The following is a 22,798-nucleotide window of genomic DNA, read 5'->3' as shown; positions in this document are numbered from 1 at the left end:
AAATGTTTGAAAATAAATGTATATTAGTTTAAGAGGGATATGTATTTTAAGTTGTATATTATTTTCTTATTATTTTCTCTTTTTTCCCCTCTCCTTTTTTTGTCTTTTTTTTTACTTTTTAAGACATAAGAAATGTAAAAGTGTTGGTATGGCTTGTATGAGGAAAATAGATTTAAATGCTTAAATGTAATTAACCTTGAGAAAATCTTAACCAGTAAGAATATTCTGAACATTGTAGGGAAAACAAATTTAAATAAGAATTGTAAACAGGATTTATGACGAGGCAACCGAGATGAGAGTTGGCAAAGAGAATATTATTGGAAAAAGAGAAAATCAAGCAATGCTATTATGTGGCTTTGGAATATAGAAACTGATTGTTATTACTTTCCAAATATAAGCCCAGACAACATGCTGTTTACCAAATATTAATGTGTTTATGTTAAAAAAATCAATAAAATATATTAAAAAAAAGATAGTCTACCATACAAATCTTTTAAATAAAGGCAACAATGAAACATATTTTTAACATTGCTAGTATTCCTAAGAACAGAGTGGTGGGAAAATATTTGAGATGAGGGAGGGAGAAAAACAGGCAAGAAACGCAGCTGGGGAAGTGTCATCCTTCATGAGGAATGAAGAAATGCACCATTGCCTGGAAGTGGCCAGCACATGGCCCTCGCCTACTTCACATATCCGGCTTGGTGGGCTCTGGGGGAGGGGATGCGATGAGCAGCATGAGAGTCAATGTTACCTGCGCAATGCTGCCCAGCCCCCAGCCTCCCCGGTTTTGGCAGGCAGCGGGGTGCTCTCCTCATGGTGCTGAGAGGCTGAGCCGGGTGGCACGAATCTGAAGAGAAGTGCAATGCTGCCCAGCCCCTAGCCTGCCTGAAGTAGGCAGGGCCATGTGCTGGCCACTTCCAGGCAATGGTGCATTTCTTCATTCCTCACAAAGGGTGATACCTCCCTAGCTTGTGCCCAGGGGGCAGTGCCGACATGGCATGGATCGGTCCCTCGCTGTTTTCAGATGGCCTTGTGGAGGTAAGACTGAATGCGTTTCAGCATAGATGGCCACCATGAAATTGTACATTGGCTCCCGGCCACCCTGGGCCAGGGCCAAGGCAGCGGGGGCCGTTCCCTCACTGTTTCCAGGATGGGTTCGCGGGCCACATGAAACCACTTCACAGGCCGGATCCGGCCCCCGGGCCTTGTGTTTGACATGTCTGCCTTGAAGGATATGTTTATGTGTACAGTAACTAGTTCAATGTATGTAATATATTGCTGGATTTTCCCATGTTTTTATGTGATGCCACAAGAGTATTCATAACTACTGGTCTAAACAGCTTTCAAATTTTTGGCAGCAGGAGCCAATAAATAAAACAGAAACAAAATTCTGAAATATTGAGAAATCATGAAAATTTGTAAGACTTTTGCATTTTCATTCCAGATCTTGCTCTCCCGAGAATGTCAACATCTTATGTGATTTCTCTGCTCTTACAATACTTCAGCAATTTAAAAGCAGAGACACACACAACCCACATAAGTATAATTGTTGAAATGCTGCAGGGGCTGTATAGAGATACTGCACTGTTGATCTAAACAAATTTATTATTAAGTCAACTGTAATTAAAATCCTGTATTAATCTTGTACTTTATTTTGTCTCATAGCTTGGATCCTCCTCTTCTGTGCCTTTTTCATCTATATTCTCACAGCTGTTCATGACTGTTGTAGTTCCACTCATAATTGGACAGGTAGGTTCATTTCTGGAGTTGTAAAAGAAAACTGTTTTTCACTTAAGAAGAGCCCTCTAAAAATAAATTTTAATAACAGAATTGTGTTGAGAATGAACATTTGCTTTCCCCAAAACTCACCTTCTTAGCATAAAAATAAATACTATGTACCTGAAGGAGGGAACAAAATTGTCATCTGATTCAGAAATAGTGAAAATGAGGACAGCATCTCTAAGCCATTTCACTTGCTAGAGCTGCAAAGAGAACCACTACAAAGAAAATAGTCCTGCAAGCTTATGTGCTGAACTATAAGGCTGTGCCCCAAAACTAGTTCTGTTTGTTTACAAAAAATAAGTATTTTTGGCTGCCTGTTCTCAAATTGCGGCTAGTTATGTTTATGTATAAAACAAATAAAAGAAAAGCTTTGTGCACTCATCTTCCTAATATAAAACTCAAGTAGTTGAAGGACATGAAACCATAGGTAAATCTGGATATCATTACCAACTAGAACACACCAATAAAAAAAGATGTTTTTACACTTTGTCCAGAGACTCTATGGGGACATTTGTATTAATATCATTAGACTTATTAAGAAACACATTTTTTGTAATAAATTCAGGGAGACATACAGTTGGGAGTCATAATTGTAAGTGAAATAGTAATGAAATAAAAAAATCTAGCCTCATTGGGGATTCCACATTACTTAACTTTCTTCAGTGTTATACATCTGAAGCAAATTCCTATACAGCCTTATAGAATGTCAATGTATATAAGTAAATACATATTTTTTCATCAATGCCCCCCAACCTTTTGGGCACGAGGGACTGGTTCCACGGAGAGAGGTTTTTCTGTGGACCAGAGTGGGCATGGTTTCGTGTGCTGACTATATCCCACAGATTGGGTTTTGCTTGTTTGTGCAGCCTGGTTCCTGGCATGCCATAGCCCGGTGCCAGTGCATGGATCAGGGGTTGGGGACCCTTGCTTTAGATCATAGATATGTATGTTTTTGCCTTAGTACACAGGTTCTTGATTCCTAAATTTGAACTAAGATAAATATATGTATGTGGAGGCACACAGAGGCATTTGCACGTGATTTGGGGGGGTGATGAAGATGAACATTTTAAGCATAGAGATTTATGCTTTTGAACAATAACAACAAAAGGTCATCAGGAGGCAGACGCACAGGATATACATTATGTAAAAAAAACCATCTCCTAATAATGTAACATCTCTCGCTTTCTCTTTTTGCTTACAGGAAGATAAACTATACAGTAAATACCATTCAGACAGAAAAAAAGAGTATTAGCCAAGGATCTTTTTTGATGCTGAATTTCACGGGATGATATTTTTTCATTAATTATTTGAACTTAATTCTGTTTTCTATCTCTCTTTCTCAGTTTCCAAAAGTTTGGTGACAGGGAATCTAGCAGTTGGGGAAAGAACTTCGCTATTTGTGACTAGGACCTTGCTAGTGCTTTGCAGAGCTCTAATTGAGTCACACCAAAGAGTGGAGTGTGATTCTCCATTTTTGGCAAGTGATATGAAGTCTTTTGATTAGCAAGGCTAATTTTAAAAAAAAACCTGACTGTGTAATCTTGCTTGCCCTGCTGAGCACAACATACTGCTTCATGCATGCAAGGCAGCTTATGTTTTTTTGCTCTAACTCATCTCTCAGCTGGGGTTCTTTGAGGACTTTGAGTTGACAAATGCATAACCACAGGCTGGTCTAACTCTGAAATGGGCCACTATTCACAGGGTAGGATAGCCTCCAACCTTCTACATAATAAGCATTTTCCAATAAACATAGTAAATAAGTCACTGGGTGGCTTATATCATATGATCACTCTTGGAATCCAGTAATTCTATAGATATATGTGCAAGATTGATATCTGTATGAAATAACCACTGATGATATTTACATACTCTAATGACCAAGTCTTGTCATTTGATCAGAGTATAAAATGTTAAATATTCAATATTCAATTGTTTAACAGGGTTGGCAATTAAAAATACACATGGCCTACACCGAAGTTAGTTAATATTCCGCTCTGAAAATGTGTGTAAATGGTTTCATTACAATTTTTGCTTTGGAAAAACAATAAAATTGAAAAATGCATGAAAGATAGATAATAATCTCATGACTGAGATACAGTCCAATTCTCTGTCTGATGTGGAAGGACCAGCAAATTGATCATATTCAGAGTGAGACCTATATTCCTTTTAACTCAGTATTAATAATTGCAACTGGCAACAGTTTTTCTGGGGATTAGGACTGGGAGTCTTTCCAGCTAATCCAGAAGATGCCAAAATTGAATCTGGGAACTTTTGCATACAAATTATGTTGTCTTCCCTTGGCTCTATATTTTCTCCAAAATCTCCTTTCTTGTGTAAAGGGCCCCATAACTGCCATAAAAGTGATAGTTTTTTTTTAATAGACGGTGAAAAATGTTTGACTAAGAACTGGACGGGTTACAGAATAAAAACGTAATAGAAATCTTCATATAAAAAGTGATTTGCTACAGTCTTGACTTGATATTTGTGTTATTGCAGAGCAGGGTAGATCTGTGTTGTTGTATCCCTGGAGACTATTTTTGAAGGCTGTAGTACATGATGTGCCGTAGTTTCTCACATTTTATGCCACATATAACAAAGTATCTTTATCTCAATAAGAGGCAGTATTTTGTATTTATCTCTCAACCATATTGTCCTAAACCCATATGTCTAGGCAAAAAATGTGGGGTTTTTTGTTTGGGTTGTCTCATTTTAGCAGGAAAGTGTCGAGACAGCTGAAAAAAAATGAATGTCCTGGTAATATTTCCCTTTTTTTCTGCTGTCCTTCTCTCCTTTCTAGACCTAAGTGCTTCTGACAGACTTTTATTTTATGTTTTATTTTAAAGAGTGATTTATGATTAAAAGTTAATGAAATAGAATTTTCCACAGTGCTTTTATTATATTCCACCAGTTTGAACATTTTTCAAAGGTGCACATTGAAACCCACTCTTCTCTATGAATAAATAATAAAAGTCATGTCTGTACATTATCATTCACGCATTCTCTAGTTGTCCATTGGTAATCTGTTTTCCAGTCAGGAATGAGCATTTTATATTAAATTATCCTTAACTAAAACACAAATTAGTTATCAAAATTACACTAATTTAAAATATGAACATATGGTTTTGTGTAATTGAAGCCATAGTTTGTTAGATGGTTTTGTTGTACAAAATTGTCTAAAAGGTTTATGTATGAAGCATGAACACAATCACTAGCTTCATGTACTAAGCCATCATTTGGGACTTGCTAAATAAGCCACAAGGGACGCAGTGGCTCAGTGGGTTAGGATGCTGAGCTTGTTGATCAGAAGGTCGGCAGTTTGGCGGGTCGAATCCTGAGTGCCGCGTAACAGAGTGAGTGCCTGTTACTCGTCCCAGCTTCTGCCAACCTAGCAGTTCGAAAGCACGTAAAAATGCAAGTAGAAAAATAGGGACCACTACGGTGGGAAGGTAGCAGCGTTCTGTGTGCCTTTGGCGTCTAGTCATGCCGGCCACATGACCACAGAGACGTCCTCGGACAAGCGCTGGCTCTTCAGCTTTGAAATGGAGATGAGCACCGGCCCCTAGAGTCGGAAACGACTAGCACGCATGTGCAGGGGAACCTTTAACTTTTAAATAAGCCACAAGACCTGTGTTCACATCTCATATTAGACTATAAACTATAGTTTACAAACAAACCAGATTACAGCTTAGTACAAATAATGTTAACATTCTCCATAATGCTCAGTAAGTATATTTTAAAGTGATGCTAGATTGTTTTATTTCTGTTGAAGAACTTTGAAGTTTAACCTCTTATTCTACTAAAGTTCCTGGTTGGATGTGCACAAAACAAAAACAAAAAATGTTTTTTTTTCTGAACTCCAAGTAGATACGTTGCATTGTAAATGTTCCACTGAGACATTTCGGATGATCACAATTGGTAGAGTGAATCCTGGAATGCTTTTGTTCTGGGTTTCAGCTGAAAGAGATCTTGGAGTGATTTCACTCAGTGAATAGAGCAAGACAGTTGCATGATAATCCATCGCCCCTTCAGCAGCTCTCAATATGTAGGCCACTTAATCTTACTACAGACAAATTTTCCAGCGTCTTGCTTTCCCTTTCCCCCACCAGAAATGTCCTTTTGATGGTGGAAAGGGAAAGCCAGGCTTTGTAAAGTTAGTCCGTAGCAGGTTTAGGTGGCCTATATATTGGTGCGGAAAGGGAAAGCAAGGCTCTGGAAAGTTGGTGTCCCTTTAGTGGAGGGATGGCATATTCTATCAAACCATTGCTTCCATCTTTGCAGCACCTCAACTGCCCCTCCCCATCCTATGTCTCTCCTCTAATATTGCTTCTGTCAATGTCTTTAGCTCTTCCTGCCAGCAAGACACTTTGTACAGATAAGTCACGTTTTGACCTATATTCAGAACAAAACAGACCCATTTCATTCTATTTCCAAAACAATGTGCATGTTTCAATTCCAAGGCAAACTATCCAAAATGGTTTTATATACATAATGTTTTGTACATTAACCATTTTACATATCTTAATGTCTTATATTGATTTAATTATTTCTTAAAATACTCATTAAAGCTATAAGGTTCAGCCAAAATCATCAATTTGAGCATAGCAGCAATCGTATTCCTTTCTGTGTTTTATCTGTTCTGTTTCTTCTCTTAACTGTGACAAACAAATAAAGCAGATGAAGCATTATCAAGCAAAAGGAAAGTTACAGTGAGCACCAAGAAAGCTCCAGAGAAATCTAGGGCTGCCCTGTAACCAGGTCATTTCTCTGGGCCGTAACTCCTTTCTTGAGTGAAGACTATATTAGATATTTTCCACCTGTATGAGCAGATTACATTTGGTTCTGTGTGACAAGGAACAATTTCTTGGGTGATGTTGGTTTGAAAGGTACACATTCCAAAGGTCCCAATTCAAAAGCTTAATGGGTTTAATCTGATAGGATTAGACTTCGGTTTAAGAAACTAGGTAAATTTATAGCCATTTCTGCATCCAGTGCTGTTAATCTCAGGGATTTGGCCCCTGATAAAAGCATTAGAGAATGGCAATGAAAAAGTATCTGTAAACGATGAGCAGAACAAAATGGACTGTTCTCTTTAGTTAAGAGCTAATGTGAAATGCAAGTGATAACATTGAGAAAGAAGATATAGAAATGAAATAAGAACTTGTAATTTTTTTTGTTAGAACAGTTCTTCATAGTCTGCTATAAAATGGGGAAAGCACTGATGATATTTTATTAGTGAAAGAGTAAAGTATTCACAGACATTTCTATTGGTGCCTATATTCCTTTCCCCATCCTCCAATTTTTAAATATTATTTATTTAAGAGAAGTATGCAGGGAACTACTTTGCCTTCAAGGAAACCTGTTTTATGGCTGAAGCACCACAGCAGCCATTGTCTCATGGGTAAGTTTCTATGACAGCCATTTTGTAAGTGAACCTGCCCAACCCACCCCCCACTCTTTAAATTTCAAATTATCCCAAACCCCAAAAGTTCCCTATTCTTTATGGAATTAGCACAGATGTCCATTTAATTTAGTGGACTGTATCTCTATGTTAACATAATTATCATGTTAAAACAAGTTACATGTTGGCATCTTATGCCATCTTAACAGAATTGTAATCTTATGAGGAATAGAGTGAACCCTCACAGATCTGTGTCTCCTTCACCTGATCCTCTTGCACCTCCGTTTTCAGATGAATAATCTGAAGAAAATGAGCTTCCCATACTTGTGTAAACCCTCTATATGGTTTAGAATCTTGATTGGGAAGGATTCAAATTACACAGACCTTTGCCCATACAACGTGCTTCTTCTGTCGGACAAAATCGCTCAGATCCGGACCGGTCTGGACTCCGACTGGGCAGAGTCTGACGAAGAGGATACGGGCAGCCTTGTCGATTTAATCTGGGAAGAGTTCGACCCTGGGACTCCTGAAGAAGTGGACAAGATCATGGGGAAGCTGAGCTCCACCACGTGTTTGTTGGACCCGTGTCCCTCCTGGCTGACTTATGCGGCTCGGGATGGGACATGAGGCTGGCTCCAGGCAGTGATTACTGCTTCTTTGAGCGAGGGTAGCTTTCCTGCCGCCTTGAAGGAGGTGGTGGTGAGACCCCTCCTCAAGAAGCCTGCCTTGGACCCAGCAATATTAAACAACTTTCGTCCGGTCTCCAACCTTCGCTTTCTGGCGAAGGTTGTTGAGAGCGTGGTGGCGCAACAGCTCCCTTTGTTCTTGGATGAAGCTGATTATCTAGACCCGTACCAATTGGGTTTCAGGCCCGGGTACAGCACAGAGACGGCATTGGTCGCGCTGGTGAATGATCTCTGGCGGGCTCGGGACAGGGGTTGCTCTTCTGTCCTAGTCCTTTTAGACCTCTCAGCGGCTTTTGATACCATCGACCATGGTATCCTGCTGTGATATCTCAGGGGGTTAGGAGTGGGAGGCACAGTTCTCCAGTGGTTCTCCTCCTACCTTCTGGGACGTTCGCAGTCAGTGTTGGCAGGAGGGCAGAGATCGACCTTGAGACCTCTCATTTGTGGAGTTCCTCAGGGATCGGTTCTCTCGCCTCTCCTGTTCAACATCTACATGAAGCCGCTGGGTGAGATCATTCATGGCTTTGGAGTTGGGTATCATCAATATGCTGATGATACCCAGCTTTTTATTTCAACCCCAAACCACCCCAGTGATGCCCTTGCTGTGATGTCCCGCTGCCTGGAGGCGGTCCGGGTCTGGATGGGGAGGAACAGGCTTCGACTCAACCCTGACAAGACTGAGTGGCTGTTCGTGCCGGCATCCTGGGAAATTCCGATTATTCCATCTCTGGCCATGGGGGCTGAGCTATTACCCCTCGTAGATAGGGCTCGCAACTTGGGGGTCCTTCTAGATTCACAGCTCTCTTTGGAAGAGCATATTTGAGCTGTGACTAGGGGGGCCTTTGCCCAGGTTCGCCTGGTGCTCCAGTTGCGGCCCTATCTAGACCGGGATGCCTTGCGTACAGTCACTCATGCGCTCGTGACTTCTCGTCTAGACTACTGTAATGCTCTCTACATGGGGCTGCCCTTGAGGTCCACCCGGAGACTTCAACTGGTGCAGAATGCAGCCGCGCGAGTTGTCTTGGGGGTTTCCCGATACTCCCATGTTACACCTTTGCTCCGCGAGCTGCATTGGCTACCGGTTGCTCTCCGGGTGAGGTTCAAGGTGTTAGTAATGACTTACAAAGCCCTTCATGGCATGGGTCCGGATTACCTACGGCAACACCTGCGGCCGGCGTCAACTTCCCTCCGTCCAGTGTGCTCCCACAGAGAGGGCCTCCTCAGGGTGCCTCCGATCAAAGAATGCCGATTGGTGACCCCCAGGGGGAGAGCGTTCTCTGTGGGTGCACCAGACCTGTGGAACCGCTTACCGGTTGAGCTCCGGATGGTCCCCAACCTTCGCTCCTTCCGGCGCGATCTCAAAACCTTCTTTTTTGAACAAGCTGGCCTGGTCTGACGGGATGGGGTTGGGTTTTTTATAATTAGTTTTAACTTTTAATATGTATCAATTACTACTGGCATAGTTGTTTAATCACTTTTTAATTTTTGTATCCTGTTTTTTATTATGTATTGCCCCGTTCACTGCCCTGAGTCCTTCGGGAGAAGGGCGGTATACAAATTAAATTATTATTATTATTATTATTATTATTATTATTATTATTATTATTATTATTATTATTATTATTATTATTATTATTATTATGCTGGCAAGGCTTGGGGAACTATCATTATATATGTAAGAAAAAATAAAAATAAGAACCATTGGTAATAAATATTTCATTTCAAACCTGTAAGTAGTTTACTCCATGTAGAATTATGTATGCTAGGACAAGCCCATATCATATGAGTAAGTGCCTTTCTGTATTGCAAATTCAGCTGCTTGACTCCCATGCATAAATCATATGAAAATGAAACAGCTTTATTGTTACTATAGTTGATCACAGTCAGCCAGATGTTTAGACTGGATTTGGCATTTTTGTACATTTATCCAGTCCTTACCAAGGAGCTAGCATAGGCAGATGTTGTTGTTTAAACTGCCTTTTGCAACTGATTGATGGTGATTTTTGTCAATGCCGATGGTATTCAAGTGGTGCGCCTGGTGTTTGGGGATTGCACCAAGGCACCTATTACTGTTGGGATTATCTTTGCTTTCTTTTGGCAAAGTCATTATACTTCTTTTTGCAGGTCTTTATATTATAATATTTTCCCAATTATTTCTATTCTTCTGTGTCCTGGTATTGCAAAGTCCACTGTCCAGTTGTTAAGTCTGGAGTGTTAGCAGATGCTTGTCTGTTTGAATTTTATATCACAGAGCACTTTTATCTTCTTCATTTTTTTACTGGCAAGTAGTATTTCTTCAAGATATTCCAATACCATTGTTGCTACTTTGTCATTATGGTTTGTAGTCAGTTTGTGTGATGCAGCAGCTAATCAGGTGGTCCACTGTTTTTTTCAACTTCTTTGCAGAGACAGCATTTCCCGCCAGTTGTCTTCTAAATTTTGGCTTTGTTTTAAATTGTCAAATTTGGTAAGTCTATCTGAGGGGGCTATCTAAGGCCTTCTACATTCCACCAAGCTTATAGGCTTACATGACACCAATAATAAAAGAAAATAAAAACATGGCTGACATAACTTTTTAAGAAGGAACAAAAAGTAAAAAAAAATCAGACAAAACCCAAGAAAAAGAAATATAAAATGGAAACAAAAAATTAAAACAAAAGTTTTTAAAAGACAAAGGATGAAAGAACTAGAAGAACCAAAGAAAAAGAAACATAAATACCTGCTAATATTTCTAAATAAGGCTTATTGAAATAAATCACCTTACAGAAAATTCCTCACCCCTTGTCAGGTCAGCCTAACCCCATCTAAAAGAAGGAAAAATTAAAAAGACTTATAAAAGACTTCAATTTATTTACTTCATAAGATCCTGCAACAACAAACTTATAAGCAGCGTTTGGCTCATAACACTTTTTTTACATTTGGATCTAAGGATAAACAAAACATAGCTGTTTTTCAAAAAAGGATCCACTTCTTTTTGTTTACAATTTTGGTTTTGAAGCTTCCATTTCTGAATTGTCTATTGGAAGAACATCTGTAAAAACCATTATCTTCTTTGCTTTACGTTTTAAGCTTTCCAAGTGCTGTGCTATGTGCACAATATGGTCCCACACCAGGGAAATTCACAACAATGCTTAGATTTTAAAGCTGAATGGAAAAATAAACTTGCACACATAATTATCTGTAATTTCAAAATTATCCTCTGGCTACAGTGATAAAATCTTACATGTTTATATTTTTCCATGAAAGCTTCTATAGCAGACATGTCAAACACAAGGCCCGGGGGCCAGATCCGGCCCGCAAAGTGGTTTCATGCGGCCCGCGAAGCCATCCTGGAATCAGTGTGGGAATGGCCCCCACTGCCTTGGCCCTGGCCCAGAGACCCTCCTCCTGCCAGAGACCCTCAGATCTGTCCCACTCCTGCCCAGGCCCCCATAGGCACCCTTGATGCGAATGATGTAGAGCTGGCCATGCCCACCCAGTAGGCCATATGCACTCTAGCCACGCCCACCCAGTAGGCCACACCCACCCGGGCCACACCCACCCGGCCCCCTGAGGGCAACCGCAATGCTGATGCGGCCCTCAATGAAATTGAGTTTGACACCCCTGTTCTATAGGCTAATCTTGCTCTATTGTGTTAGAAAATATTAATTATTTCTGCAATTGAAAACACCATAGGTAGGGGCACTGTATGTTTAAAACTTTCATTTACTTTCCAAATTTTTGTCACATGTTCTTTTCAAGGTGGTTTTTCTTTAATGTGAATCAGTTATCAACCCTTTCAGTTCCTGCCCTGATTTCTTTTTTTAAAAAAAATAGGAAGCCGCTCTGTTTGGTTTGTTGTTTTTGGTTTTAGCCTTTCTTCCTTAGCTCTTATCTCAGACCTGGCTCCAATCTCTAGAACCAGAGACAGGAAGTCTCTAGAGATTTTACCTCTCTTTGAACTAGCAGGGGTCAGAAGGAGATGCTCAGGATTCATAAGAGAACCATGTGTGGAATCAAAAAGTATATTGCTTATACAGAATTTTCTACATGTGGTCTGCAGTGACCTCTTCTTAGTCCCATTCCCACATAGCAATTAGGCCTTAAACACCCCTTCCATTGTTTCAAACATTTGGAGGCAGCATCTGGAATTATTTCCGTGAGTATCTGTGAGATCTATGTCTGTCTGACTGTCTATCATCTATCCAAATGTGTTAACTATCTCTATTTTGCTATGGAAGAACCATTTTAAGCAATGTGTATCACATGATGAAATACTGTGCTTATACAAAGAGTGTCAGGCATCCAGCAGTGTTATGCATTAAGGCTTCTACTTGTAGCAGTTTGAGATTGGAAATGTGGAATATTTGTATTTTCTCTTAATGCAAAGTAAAACTTCTGTTTTCTTTATTGCTTCTCAGACTGCCTATTTTTTTTAAAAAAGGTTTTCTGTTATGATCTTACAGATAAAGATGAAGTTTTTGGAATGTCAAGGACTAAAGTCTCTTTGAGCAACTCATTGTAGATACAGACTAGAGGCAAGTAGACCAGGATCAGAATTTTCTCCATGTTCCTCTTCTTTCATTACCTCTTTCCTCTGTGTACAAGTGCACACACATATTTGGCCTTTATATGAACCTGATCTTTTTTCTATTTGTGCTCTCTGAGGTAAAGAAACTTGAAGGAATTGACGTATATGAGAAGACAGCGGATTCTTTTAAAATACTCAATGCCCCAAAATAATTGCCTTCCACACCATAGTATGTTTTGAAGTGGAGATCTTTTGTACATGAATCCTAAACTTATAAAGTTGCACAGCAAAAATCTTCCAAGGCAATGCAAGATTGTAGTATACTATTACAAAAGTCCATTTCAATATTGATGGAGAAATACACACACACACACCCACACACAAACACACACACACGGCAATTAAGAAAAAACAGTTGTAAGTAATACATAAAACATAACTCCATGAACTATGAGGAGGGTGTTAAATATTAGCGGGTGGGAAATAAATCATTTGTGAATGCAGTTATGAATGGCTTTTGGACAAAATTGAACAGCCAAAGATAAACACAGGGAGATCAGCCAGGAAATCCCTCTGGTGGATACAGTACTTGCAGAAATATTACAAATAGAAGGAAAAAACGTCAACATTGTTGCCCATTTCAGAGGAAATGCTGGCTGCCTTTTGATCTGGAAAAAATTAAGGGAGGGAAGCAGGTATCTAAAGAGCTGAGGATTACAAAATTCCTTTTCCATATTCTAAATCTTGAAAATATTTTGCTTGTAACTTTTTTGAAGAAGTATTTGCTTTGCTTTAAATCATGTTCCTGCAATCAATTTTTGGAATTACCTTGAGTTCTAGTATTATAGGAGAGCACTTTGTCATCTCCATACTTGCATAATTTTTAAAACTGTTAGTCGTTATTTAAGATATCCTAAAATTGTGGGGTTTTTTTGTCATGATGAGGGAAACAATAGTCCTTCCAGAGAAGACTTTATAGTGGAATCAACGTGGTAAGATTTGGAATGATTTCAAGTAATATAACAATTCATTTGAAATCAGTTCATGTTTTCCAAGGGTTGGTACTTTCTTTTTTTCCCTTATAATACAAAAAATAAGTAAGCACAGAGAATGAAATAAAAATACAATATTTTTACAAATATGGACTGAGCAAGAAAATTACATAGTTGAGGTATTTCATACTTGATTGCTTGCTCAGCATCTCTTTATTGAACTATTTCACTTCCTCCCATTAAATTCCTTTTGTTAAAATTATGTATTTAATCTGTATTAATTATCTTTTTAAAAATTTACCATCTCATTTGATGTAGTCTGAAGGAAAGCCCTGCTTTTGCTTCCAAGAAGGTATTTTCGGCCACTCTATTATTTGCATCCTGAAAATAATTTTCTTCCTAAGACATAATTGTGTTCAGGCTAAAATTGTCCATTAAATTAATTTGCAGAATTTTTATAAAAATTGTATACATGTATATTTCTCTTTTTTTGTATATATTTTATTAACTTTGTAGGGTTAGGATTAGGACTGGGTTTTTTTAAAATAACATTCTTGATATTTAGCAAACAGCAGATAGTCTGGGTTCATGTAAAACAGTAAAAGTTAATTTCTATATTATCATAATCAATATATTAGTTAATTGCTCAGTAATCATCTTGTTACTACTATATATTCAGTGTTACTTACTTACTCATGTCCCTTTCTGTCTAACTTGCTTTTCTGGCCACTGGAAAAAAATGTCCCATGTTCTGAAGTACACTGAGTCTTCTTTCTCTTTTATCTTTAATGTCAATCTGTCCATTTCTGCACAATCTAAAATTTTCTTAATTAGTTCTCCTTCCATTGGTAAGTTCTCATTTTTCCAATATTGGGCAAATACAATTCTTGCGCAAGTTAATACTATACATGTATATTTCTGATTAATTACAGTTGCATAAATATTATTTCAAAAGTTACTTAATACATTGGGAGTGGGCTGCATTGTTTTCAAATTTTCTTCACCCATTATGAGGAATTCCGACTATTCTATCCTTTTCTAAATCATATACAGCTTACAAAGGAGGGAGAGATTCTGTTGCAGTGAGAAAGTTTCCTCCAGGCTTGTTTTTGAAATATTCTTCTTCAAGACAGGTTCCCCACATGCTGGAGAAAACATCCTGCTGTTTTCTCGCCCAAGCAATTTTCAGGGAAAAGGGAAAAGATAGCCCTATGTTTTGTTCTACATTTTTTAAAGAATAAAACAATGGCTGTTTTAAACTACATTTTTCTCTGTCTATTTAAGGTCCCAAAAGAGCAAGGCCCAGTATAAAAATTTAAAAATTCCAGCTTTTTAGACAAGGCAGTAAAGCCAGTATGAGAAGGTTCTCCTGGGAAGTGGAGGCAGACTGTGAGATGGTGGCCAATGAGAAGGAACATACTCTGCGTCAAAAATGTTATTGGACTTCTAGGATCTAATGACAAAGGGGAATAACTTATAGCAAGAGACAGAAACACAGACAGAAAATAATCAATCCAAAAGTCAAAGCCAAAGCATCTTAATCCTAATTGAGATTTCAGAGAGTAGGAGAAAGAAATTGAAAATGAATACAGACAGCAAAATGGTCTATCAAAATGGCCCTCATATTCAAGCATGAGAATATCAGGTTCCACAAACATTGCTTCCAGCAGTCCATCACCCTGATAGTAGTATAGAGAAGGCTGGATCTTTCCTATGTCCTCAGTCCTAACCTCACTACAAGGGGAATCCAGTCATAGTGAGCTGTTTTTAAATATATCTTTATTCCAAAAATATTCTGCCTTTTAAACCAAATGATTCAGTGTCATCTCCGGTTTGCCCCAAGACTCTATCATTCTGCTTGGTTGCTGGTGACATTGAAATCTGGATCAGAGACTTGGGCTGAAGCTTGAGGCTAGTAGGGACTGTCTTGTCTTAAGCATTTCCTCAGTTTATTTTATTTATTTATTTATTTGATTTATATACCGCCCTTCTCCCGAAGGACTCAGGGCGGTGTACAGGGCAATAAAAATAAGAATACAGGATACAAGATTTAAAGTTAAATGATTGTGCCCAATGTAGTAAGTTAGTTAAAAACAATGTTAAAACCCCAAACCCATCCGACCAGGCCGGCTTGTTCGAATAGATAAGTTTTTAGAACACGCCGGAAGGAGCGAAGGTCCTTATAGAGGTCTTGGGAAAATTGGCTCTTCCTGATCAGGCTATAACATTATGTTCTTCTTTCTTTTTTCAGTGAATTTTCCTAACAGACTTATTTTTGGATCTGGTTTGATTACTGATAATTTTACCCATATGTCTAAATACCAAATCCCAGACTTTTCTGTTCCTTGGCCATATCCACCAAAGGAGGAAACTACATGACTTTCTGATTTCGTTATTTCAAGCAGAGCATAACGTATTTTAGTTATATATGCCAGTTTAAATTGACTCAGATATCATCTCCAAATTATTTTGATATAATTTTATTTAATTTGGCCAAAGAATGAGAATGGAGGCTTGGAAATTCACATCTTACTCCAATCCCCATCTTCAGTGACTGCCAACAATTTTAACCCATTCTATGGCAGAATCTTATATTCAAGAACAACAAAATATATAGAGTTTACGTGCTAGCCCTTTTGTTAACATTGATATCTTAAATTATTTTTCATAATTGGTAAGATGCCTTTTAATAACTCAGATTATACTGAGAGTAGGAAAAGGATCACATTGGTATTGAATTAAAACAGGGAGGTTGAACATTAGAAAACAAACTTCTTTACAATACATAACTTATAACTTTCCTTAAATATATAACTTTGCCCTTTCATTCCCTACAGATATTTCTTCACTAAAATGATGGGCTGTAACTAATAAAAACAATGAAATGAAAGGAGATGGGCAAGATTGCCACATTTTCAATATTTGTAGTTGACTTAAAAATGGTTTTCGAATGTTGACTTTCAGACCTTTGATGTACTAATTAGCTCTAACTTGGGAATTACAGGTTTCAGCTACTATGGTGAAAGTTTATGGATGTACTTACTGTGAAATGTTTTGAATTGCATATGTGGAAAGCTAGAGATTTACTATATAACTCTTCAATGAAATAACTTTTTTCCTATTTGATATTTCCCTACCAATTTAAAGAGATAGTTGGTCTGTTTTGAACTCATTTCCCATGAAAATATAATTTAAAATTCTTCTGAGGAGATTTCTATTTGTCTACATTTAATAAATTCATCTTCATCTGAATTAATACAATTTGCAATGAATTTATTTAGTGCTTTGGCCAAGCAAGCAGTAAAAATATTTTTATATTCAAGACTGAATTAGTCAGATAACATTCTTTTTGAAAATCTGATAGCTTCTTTGATTTTATTTTAGGATTTTCTCATTTAGATTTGATTATTTTTCTCATGTTAATTAACATTAATATTATAGTTATATTATAAACAAAAATTATATGACCTATCCATGTCTCGAGTACACTTTGTTTAAACATATCTTGAGAAGTCCTGCAATTTGATTACCAAAAAATGGATTCAGTTCACAGTAAGTCTGCTTTGTTTTTTACAACATACAGTATGAGAAGATACCAGCTCAATACACTATCTGGAATATTGAATAAGCTAATATAGAGCTTTAATTATCTCTGTGTAAATCACATAGATAAATTTTATACCTTGTGATTTCCTCCACATAGGTATCGGTTAATGATATTATGAGCTAGATATTGTTTATGAACATTCTTCACCAACAACTGGGATATGTTTTTAATGTTATTTCATAAGTAACTATTCATTCAAATAATTACGGAAGACATTGTGATTAATTCTATTAAAATATATCTATCACAATGATCAATCTACTTACAGAAGCTTTCTGTGGTAGCATTAATAAGCATTAAAACTGATTGAAAAACTTATTTTATTTTATTTTCCCAGTCTTGAATGTGAGCAATTACATTAAACACTGTCAACTTACTTACCTTGTGTGAATCTCATACTGTAGAAGTATGCATTTGGAATTTGTTTTAGGATTCAGAAAATCTAGATCTTCAAATTCTGAATTATTTAAGCTCCCAAAATGCATGCACTTTTGCTTTTCAAGCATGAGTTATAATTTAATTAAAACTTCTGGTGCATTACTAGCTACTTAAATATTTAAATGTTCCATGGATCACTTTTGATTATCTGTTCTCATGGAATTCCTGAGGATGTCAGATTTTTAAGATTCCCAAAGTTATACTTGATATTGTCTGTTGATTCAACAGGGATTATGATAATTATATACATCCATTTGTATTAGCATAGGAGATAAACTTTGGGGAGACTTAATGGGTATGTCTCAGTGACAGCTAGCAAAGAACATTTGGCATGATTAAGGATAGATTTGAACATAGTTGAAAATATATTCTCCTTACGGATACCCAATGGAAGTTGCACTACAAATGTTAAATTCCCCAGAAGAAGTGTTATGTGGCAGAGAAACTTTGAAATCCATTGTGGCTATCATCCAATTTATTCTGTTCTCTTTATGACTTTCCACTGTCAGATTCATTTTATGATACCCTACTTGGCTCCCTGTTTGCACTGAAAAGAGGCAACCTGTTGGTTCTTTTCCTTGTATTTCAGATTGTCCGAAGATACATCAAGGAATGGCTTGAGAGAAAAAAACCTCCATTTGGTGCTATCAGCAGTTGTGTACTCTTGATGATCATCTATACAACATTCTGTGATACTTTCTCTAATCCAAATATTGATCTTGATAAATTTAGCCTGATCATAATAGTTTTTATAAGTAAGTACTATTTATGCTTTGGGCATTTTTCAAAGAGCTGTGTATTCTTATTCCAGGAAGTGAGGACCAAAATAATCTGGAAAATATATACAGTACTGTACTGAGTTTCTCTGTATTGTGGCCAGAGTTTTAGGTACACTGAACAATATATGCATGTCTTTAGCAATCTATTCAAAGTTTATTTTGGTCAAAGATTAGTATAATACAAAACAATTAAAAAAGCTGTTTCGAAATAGAATAGCCATCTATTTAATACTTTTGTATCTGACTGTATTTTTGGAAGGTTTGTATTCTTTTTAATGTCCTAATGCCAATCTGTGCCTTTAAAAACATTGGTAAATACTTCAGTAGAATAAAGTGATTTCAATTAAAATACGTACTATTGTGGTCTACAAAAATAGTATAATTTTATATAGCAATAATCCTTCAGTATTTTTGTAAATGGACATTACTTGTCACCTTATTTATTTATGTATTTGATTGGTTAATTGATTGATTATCTAATAACAACATTTCCCTGTTATTAAATATTTTAAAAATAAAATTACTGTTGAGATAAGATAAAATACTACAAGGTATAACTTTGTAAAGAATTGTTCTTTTAAAAAATAAGGCTTGCCAATTTCTGAGCTTATTGATAAGAACTACCTTCCGTGTAAACAGCAGTTGTAGATTCTAATATCACATAAATGATGGACTGTTACAAGAACCTGACAATAGCATCCTGCACAACAAAAAGAAATTCTGAGGTATACTGCTTTTGTGCAGTACTTCTATGACGTCTTCAGCAGTTTCCCCAACCTAGATTCTCTCCCAAGAATTGAGAATGGAGAATTCTGTGAAATTCACACATCTGGAGAGTATCCAAGTTGGGGAATATTACCTTCAATTTAATGTTCATAATTTACTAATTATAGCAAGTCTTAGATTTACTTTCTATTGTACTTCAGTATCCTCTATTCTTAATCAGTTAATAGGGATAGATACTGATCCACAATTACAGAAATGCTTTAAAGTAACAAAATGATATCAAAGTTTTCTAGATTGCCATCTTTCCAGAGGTGAAAAGAAAAATTTCAATTCCAAGTGCTGGGTGTTATTAGTAAACTAGCATTCCGATATTCTATTTTTATATAAACAGAATGAGTTGTCTTCTATGTGTGAAATTTGGCCTGGAGAATGTTTTTAAAGGAAGATGGTTGGTTGCTTGGTTGGTTGCTTGGATGGATGGATAGACAGACAGAATGAATGAATGAATGAATGAAAGAGAAGAGAAATTAAAGAAAGAAATGTTACTAAATTTCAAATATAAAAATATAGTGAGGTGTGGAATTATATCAGTGTCTGATCTGTGTACTTGCAACCATATGGGAAATGAAGATTAGTATTAATATTTTATAGAATATTAGCTTTTTTATATAGGAAAATTACTATATTCTTAAAGCACACATTTGAATGTATTGTATATTAACATCAAGCTGATTTTCATTTTAGTATTTTCAGTTCAGCTGGGATTTATGATGTTAACTTTCTTCTTTTCTACAAGGTAAGTAATGGCAGTAACGTTTTTTCTATATGACAGACTACCTGGGTATAGGATAGATTTGTTCTTTCTTTGTGATTCTAAGTGCTTTGGCATAATCTGACCAAAATAAAAAAGACAACTTCTCAAAGCCAGGTTGTTTATTTATTTGAAATCTATAACCAGATAAAATAAAACATGTATTGCCTTACAGTACAAAATAAAATAAGGGGGGGGACAACCTAACAATAAAGCAAGAAATAGTTTTCTACTATTAAAAAAAATGCAGGTCTTAAAGTTGTTGGAAAATAACTATATAGAATAGCAGAAGCTATATATTAGGAAAAGAAATATCTGATTGGAAAATAGCTATTTAGGCAATCTATAGAGAATACACAAAATTATTGATAGGTAACTATAGACACTGTTATATAACTGTTACCCTAATTTATATCATTATTTAAAAACTAGCCATGAATTTTAAAAATCCCATAAACCATATATGTTTAATCATACAGGAAATATCTCATGTTCATGTCTATGTGTATTAATGTTTTATTCAACAATCTTATTACTAATATTCCTATATTTGAATTCTAAATATCTGGGCTGAAGTGGCGAATTTTCAAAATTGATAGCAACTAGGTGATAGTTATTGTAAGGGAGACAGCACTCAAAAATGTCTAACAGCTTCCTTTCCCCCCATTTTAATAAAATAAAATTATTCCATTCATTTAACAGCTACAAAAATAAATTGTCTTTGTGCTATGCTTCCTGCAAAACAGCTGCCTTTCTAGCTTGCCATGAAATTGACTAGCAACTATCTCTGCTGACTTTGACAATAGGAGAACAAGCAAGTCTCTCAAGAACAGTTTCAGTACTGTGTCTTTACCATAGGTAGTGTGCAACAACAAACATCATACACAAGAGAAGGAAACCAATAGTTCAAAGAGAGGGTTAAGTAAGAACTAACATAACTACTTCTACAAAATATGCAAGTGAGGCAGCGGAAAAAAAGCAAAGAGATGCCGTGAAGAAGCTGTTGAAAGGCATTGAATTTGTTCCCTTGCCAGTCTCAGAAGGCATAACGGTTATCTTAGGGCAGGGGTGTCAAACTCAATTTCATTGAGGGCCGCATCAGCATTGCGGTTGCCCTCAGGTGGCCGGGTGGGTATGGCCTGGGTGGGCGTGGCTTACTGGGTGGGCGTGGCTAGAGTGCATATGGCCTACTCGGTGGGCGTGACCAGCTCTACATCGTTCGCATCAAGGGGGCCTGTGGGGGCCTGGACAGGAGTGGGACAGATCTGAGGGTCTCTGGCAGAAGGAGGGTCTCTGGGCCAGGGCCAAGGCAGTGGGGGCCGTTCCCTCACTGTTTCCAGGATGGCTTCGCGGGCCGCATGAAACCACTTCATGGGCCGCATCCGGCCCCCGGGCCTTGTGTTTGACATGTCTGTTTTAGGGGAAGGCTCTGAATTTCCAATAAATGTGTGTTTCTGGTTTCCTCTAATATGTTATTCAGAAAATATTGAAATAGCCACATGTATGTATTAGGCCAGACATGTCAAATTCGCGATGTCACATGACGTTGCGCGATGTATCGGAACTTTTTCCCATTGCCGGCAATGGGATGGGCGCGGTTTCTCCTTGACGCTCTGGCCCGCAGGCCAGCAGTTTGACACCCCTGTATTAGGCAAAGGTTGGAAATTCTTGAAGACTGCCTAAAACTAGTACACTATATCTTTACACAAGTACAAATATTAGAGACACATATTAAAAACATGGGATATTGTATTCAGTAGGAAACATGTTCTGTTTTGACCACAAACTGTTTTAGTTATCCAAAGTATTGAAAAGAATCCCTTTGCTGAAGATGGTTTTTTTTAATGAGAAGAAATGTGAAGAAAAAGTTGATAAATTTGAAAGACTACCCAAATTAGTATTATGAGCTGTTTTTATAGAAGATCAATGGGGTTACAACCAATGCAAAGAAATCAAAGATTGCAAAGATATTGAAGAATAATAATGCTGTCATAATTTTTCCCAAAAAGTGGATTTCTGTTTTGTGGCAAGAATTAGACTTTTCAGTCACTTCCTACTGGAATCATCCTTGTGTCACTTGAATGTAATGCTCAGTTTGATCCTTTTCTTGAGCAGCACCCGAGAAGAAAGCAAAAAATAAAAGGAAAGGGCCATATGTCATACATTTGCTTACTAATGTTTGATAAACCGCCCTGAGTTAATGTTTAACCGCCCTGAGTCCTTCAGGAATAGGGCGGTATAGAAATTTAATTAAATAAATAAAATAAATAAAATAAATAAAGGTAACAGAATTAAGCTCACATGCAAATCATTCAAGTGTTCAGTGTATTTTTTAATAGTTGATTCTACAGTTTCTTACAAAGATTAGTTTTCTAACATTTTCGGTAATGCCTCAAAAGAAAAGAAGCTGTTTTTGTGCCGTTTTGCAAATTTTCAAGCACACTGAAACTGCCATCAGTGATTTTCAGCACCAGCCTCCTTTTGAATAAACTGCAGCTGCAGAGTATGAGTGTTTACTGACTCAGGGCCTCCTGAGCCTAAAGCTGTAGTGAAGGCTCAAGTGTGGTGATCAGGGTGAGGAGAGCTTGCAAATTCCAGAGAACAGCAAAGAGAAACCTACAGAATTAGCACCTGTTGGATGACCTTATTAGGCCTGTGCAAACAAATTCTTCTCTCTGCCAGGTTTTGATGTGGCTCATTGCCCAACTCATTGCTGGGCAGAAAGAGAATTGGTTCCTCATGCTGGAAACTCTCATTAGGGAAGAAGAAAAGGAACCAGAGGCTGCAGAAGTATGGCGCTGCTTATATGCCCATACCTGAGCTGGAAGGCTTATTGTAATTGTTGCTGGGTGAGCAGAAGAACAAGCTCTAAACTGCTATTCTGAAAGAGTTTACCTTTTTTGCAAGTATTTTATTTTGAATATTACTTTCTGATAAGGATGTGCAGAGTACCTCTTGAGCTAACAAGAGCTTGCACAGAAAAAAAAGGATACTGAGAGTAGTCAAGTTTACGCAGCAACAACACAGATACACTGAGGTGTGTAAAAATGTTTTACTTGTGGAATAATA

The 22,798-nt window shown here is 37.3% G+C and overlaps 1 protein-coding gene across 3 annotated transcripts in view; it reads left to right on the top strand.

The window, feature by feature from the left end:
- SLC10A7 (solute carrier family 10 member 7) overlaps positions 1-22,798 on the top strand; it is a 153,297-nt gene that overhangs the window by 108,676 nt on the left and 21,823 nt on the right. For all 3 annotated transcript variants that reach the window (XR_014493062.1, XR_014493063.1, XM_083367790.1), the window contains exons 7-9: positions 1,666-1,749; positions 18,003-18,168; positions 19,663-19,714. Coding sequence is in view for 1 of the 3 variants with exons in the window: in XM_083367790.1 (XP_083223916.1) it covers positions 1,666-1,749; positions 18,003-18,168; positions 19,663-19,714 (302 nt within the window). In the remaining 2 variants the exon portion in view is untranslated. The remainder of the gene's footprint in view (positions 1-1,665; positions 1,750-18,002; positions 18,169-19,662; positions 19,715-22,798) is intronic.

This window comes from Vipera ursinii (genome assembly GCF_947247035.1).
Source record: "Vipera ursinii genome assembly, chromosome: 7".
Taxonomy (NCBI): domain Eukaryota; kingdom Metazoa; phylum Chordata; class Lepidosauria; order Squamata; family Viperidae; genus Vipera; species Vipera ursinii.
Note: the sequence above shows the minus strand (reverse complement) of the source record. Positions and strands in the feature narration are given on the sequence as shown.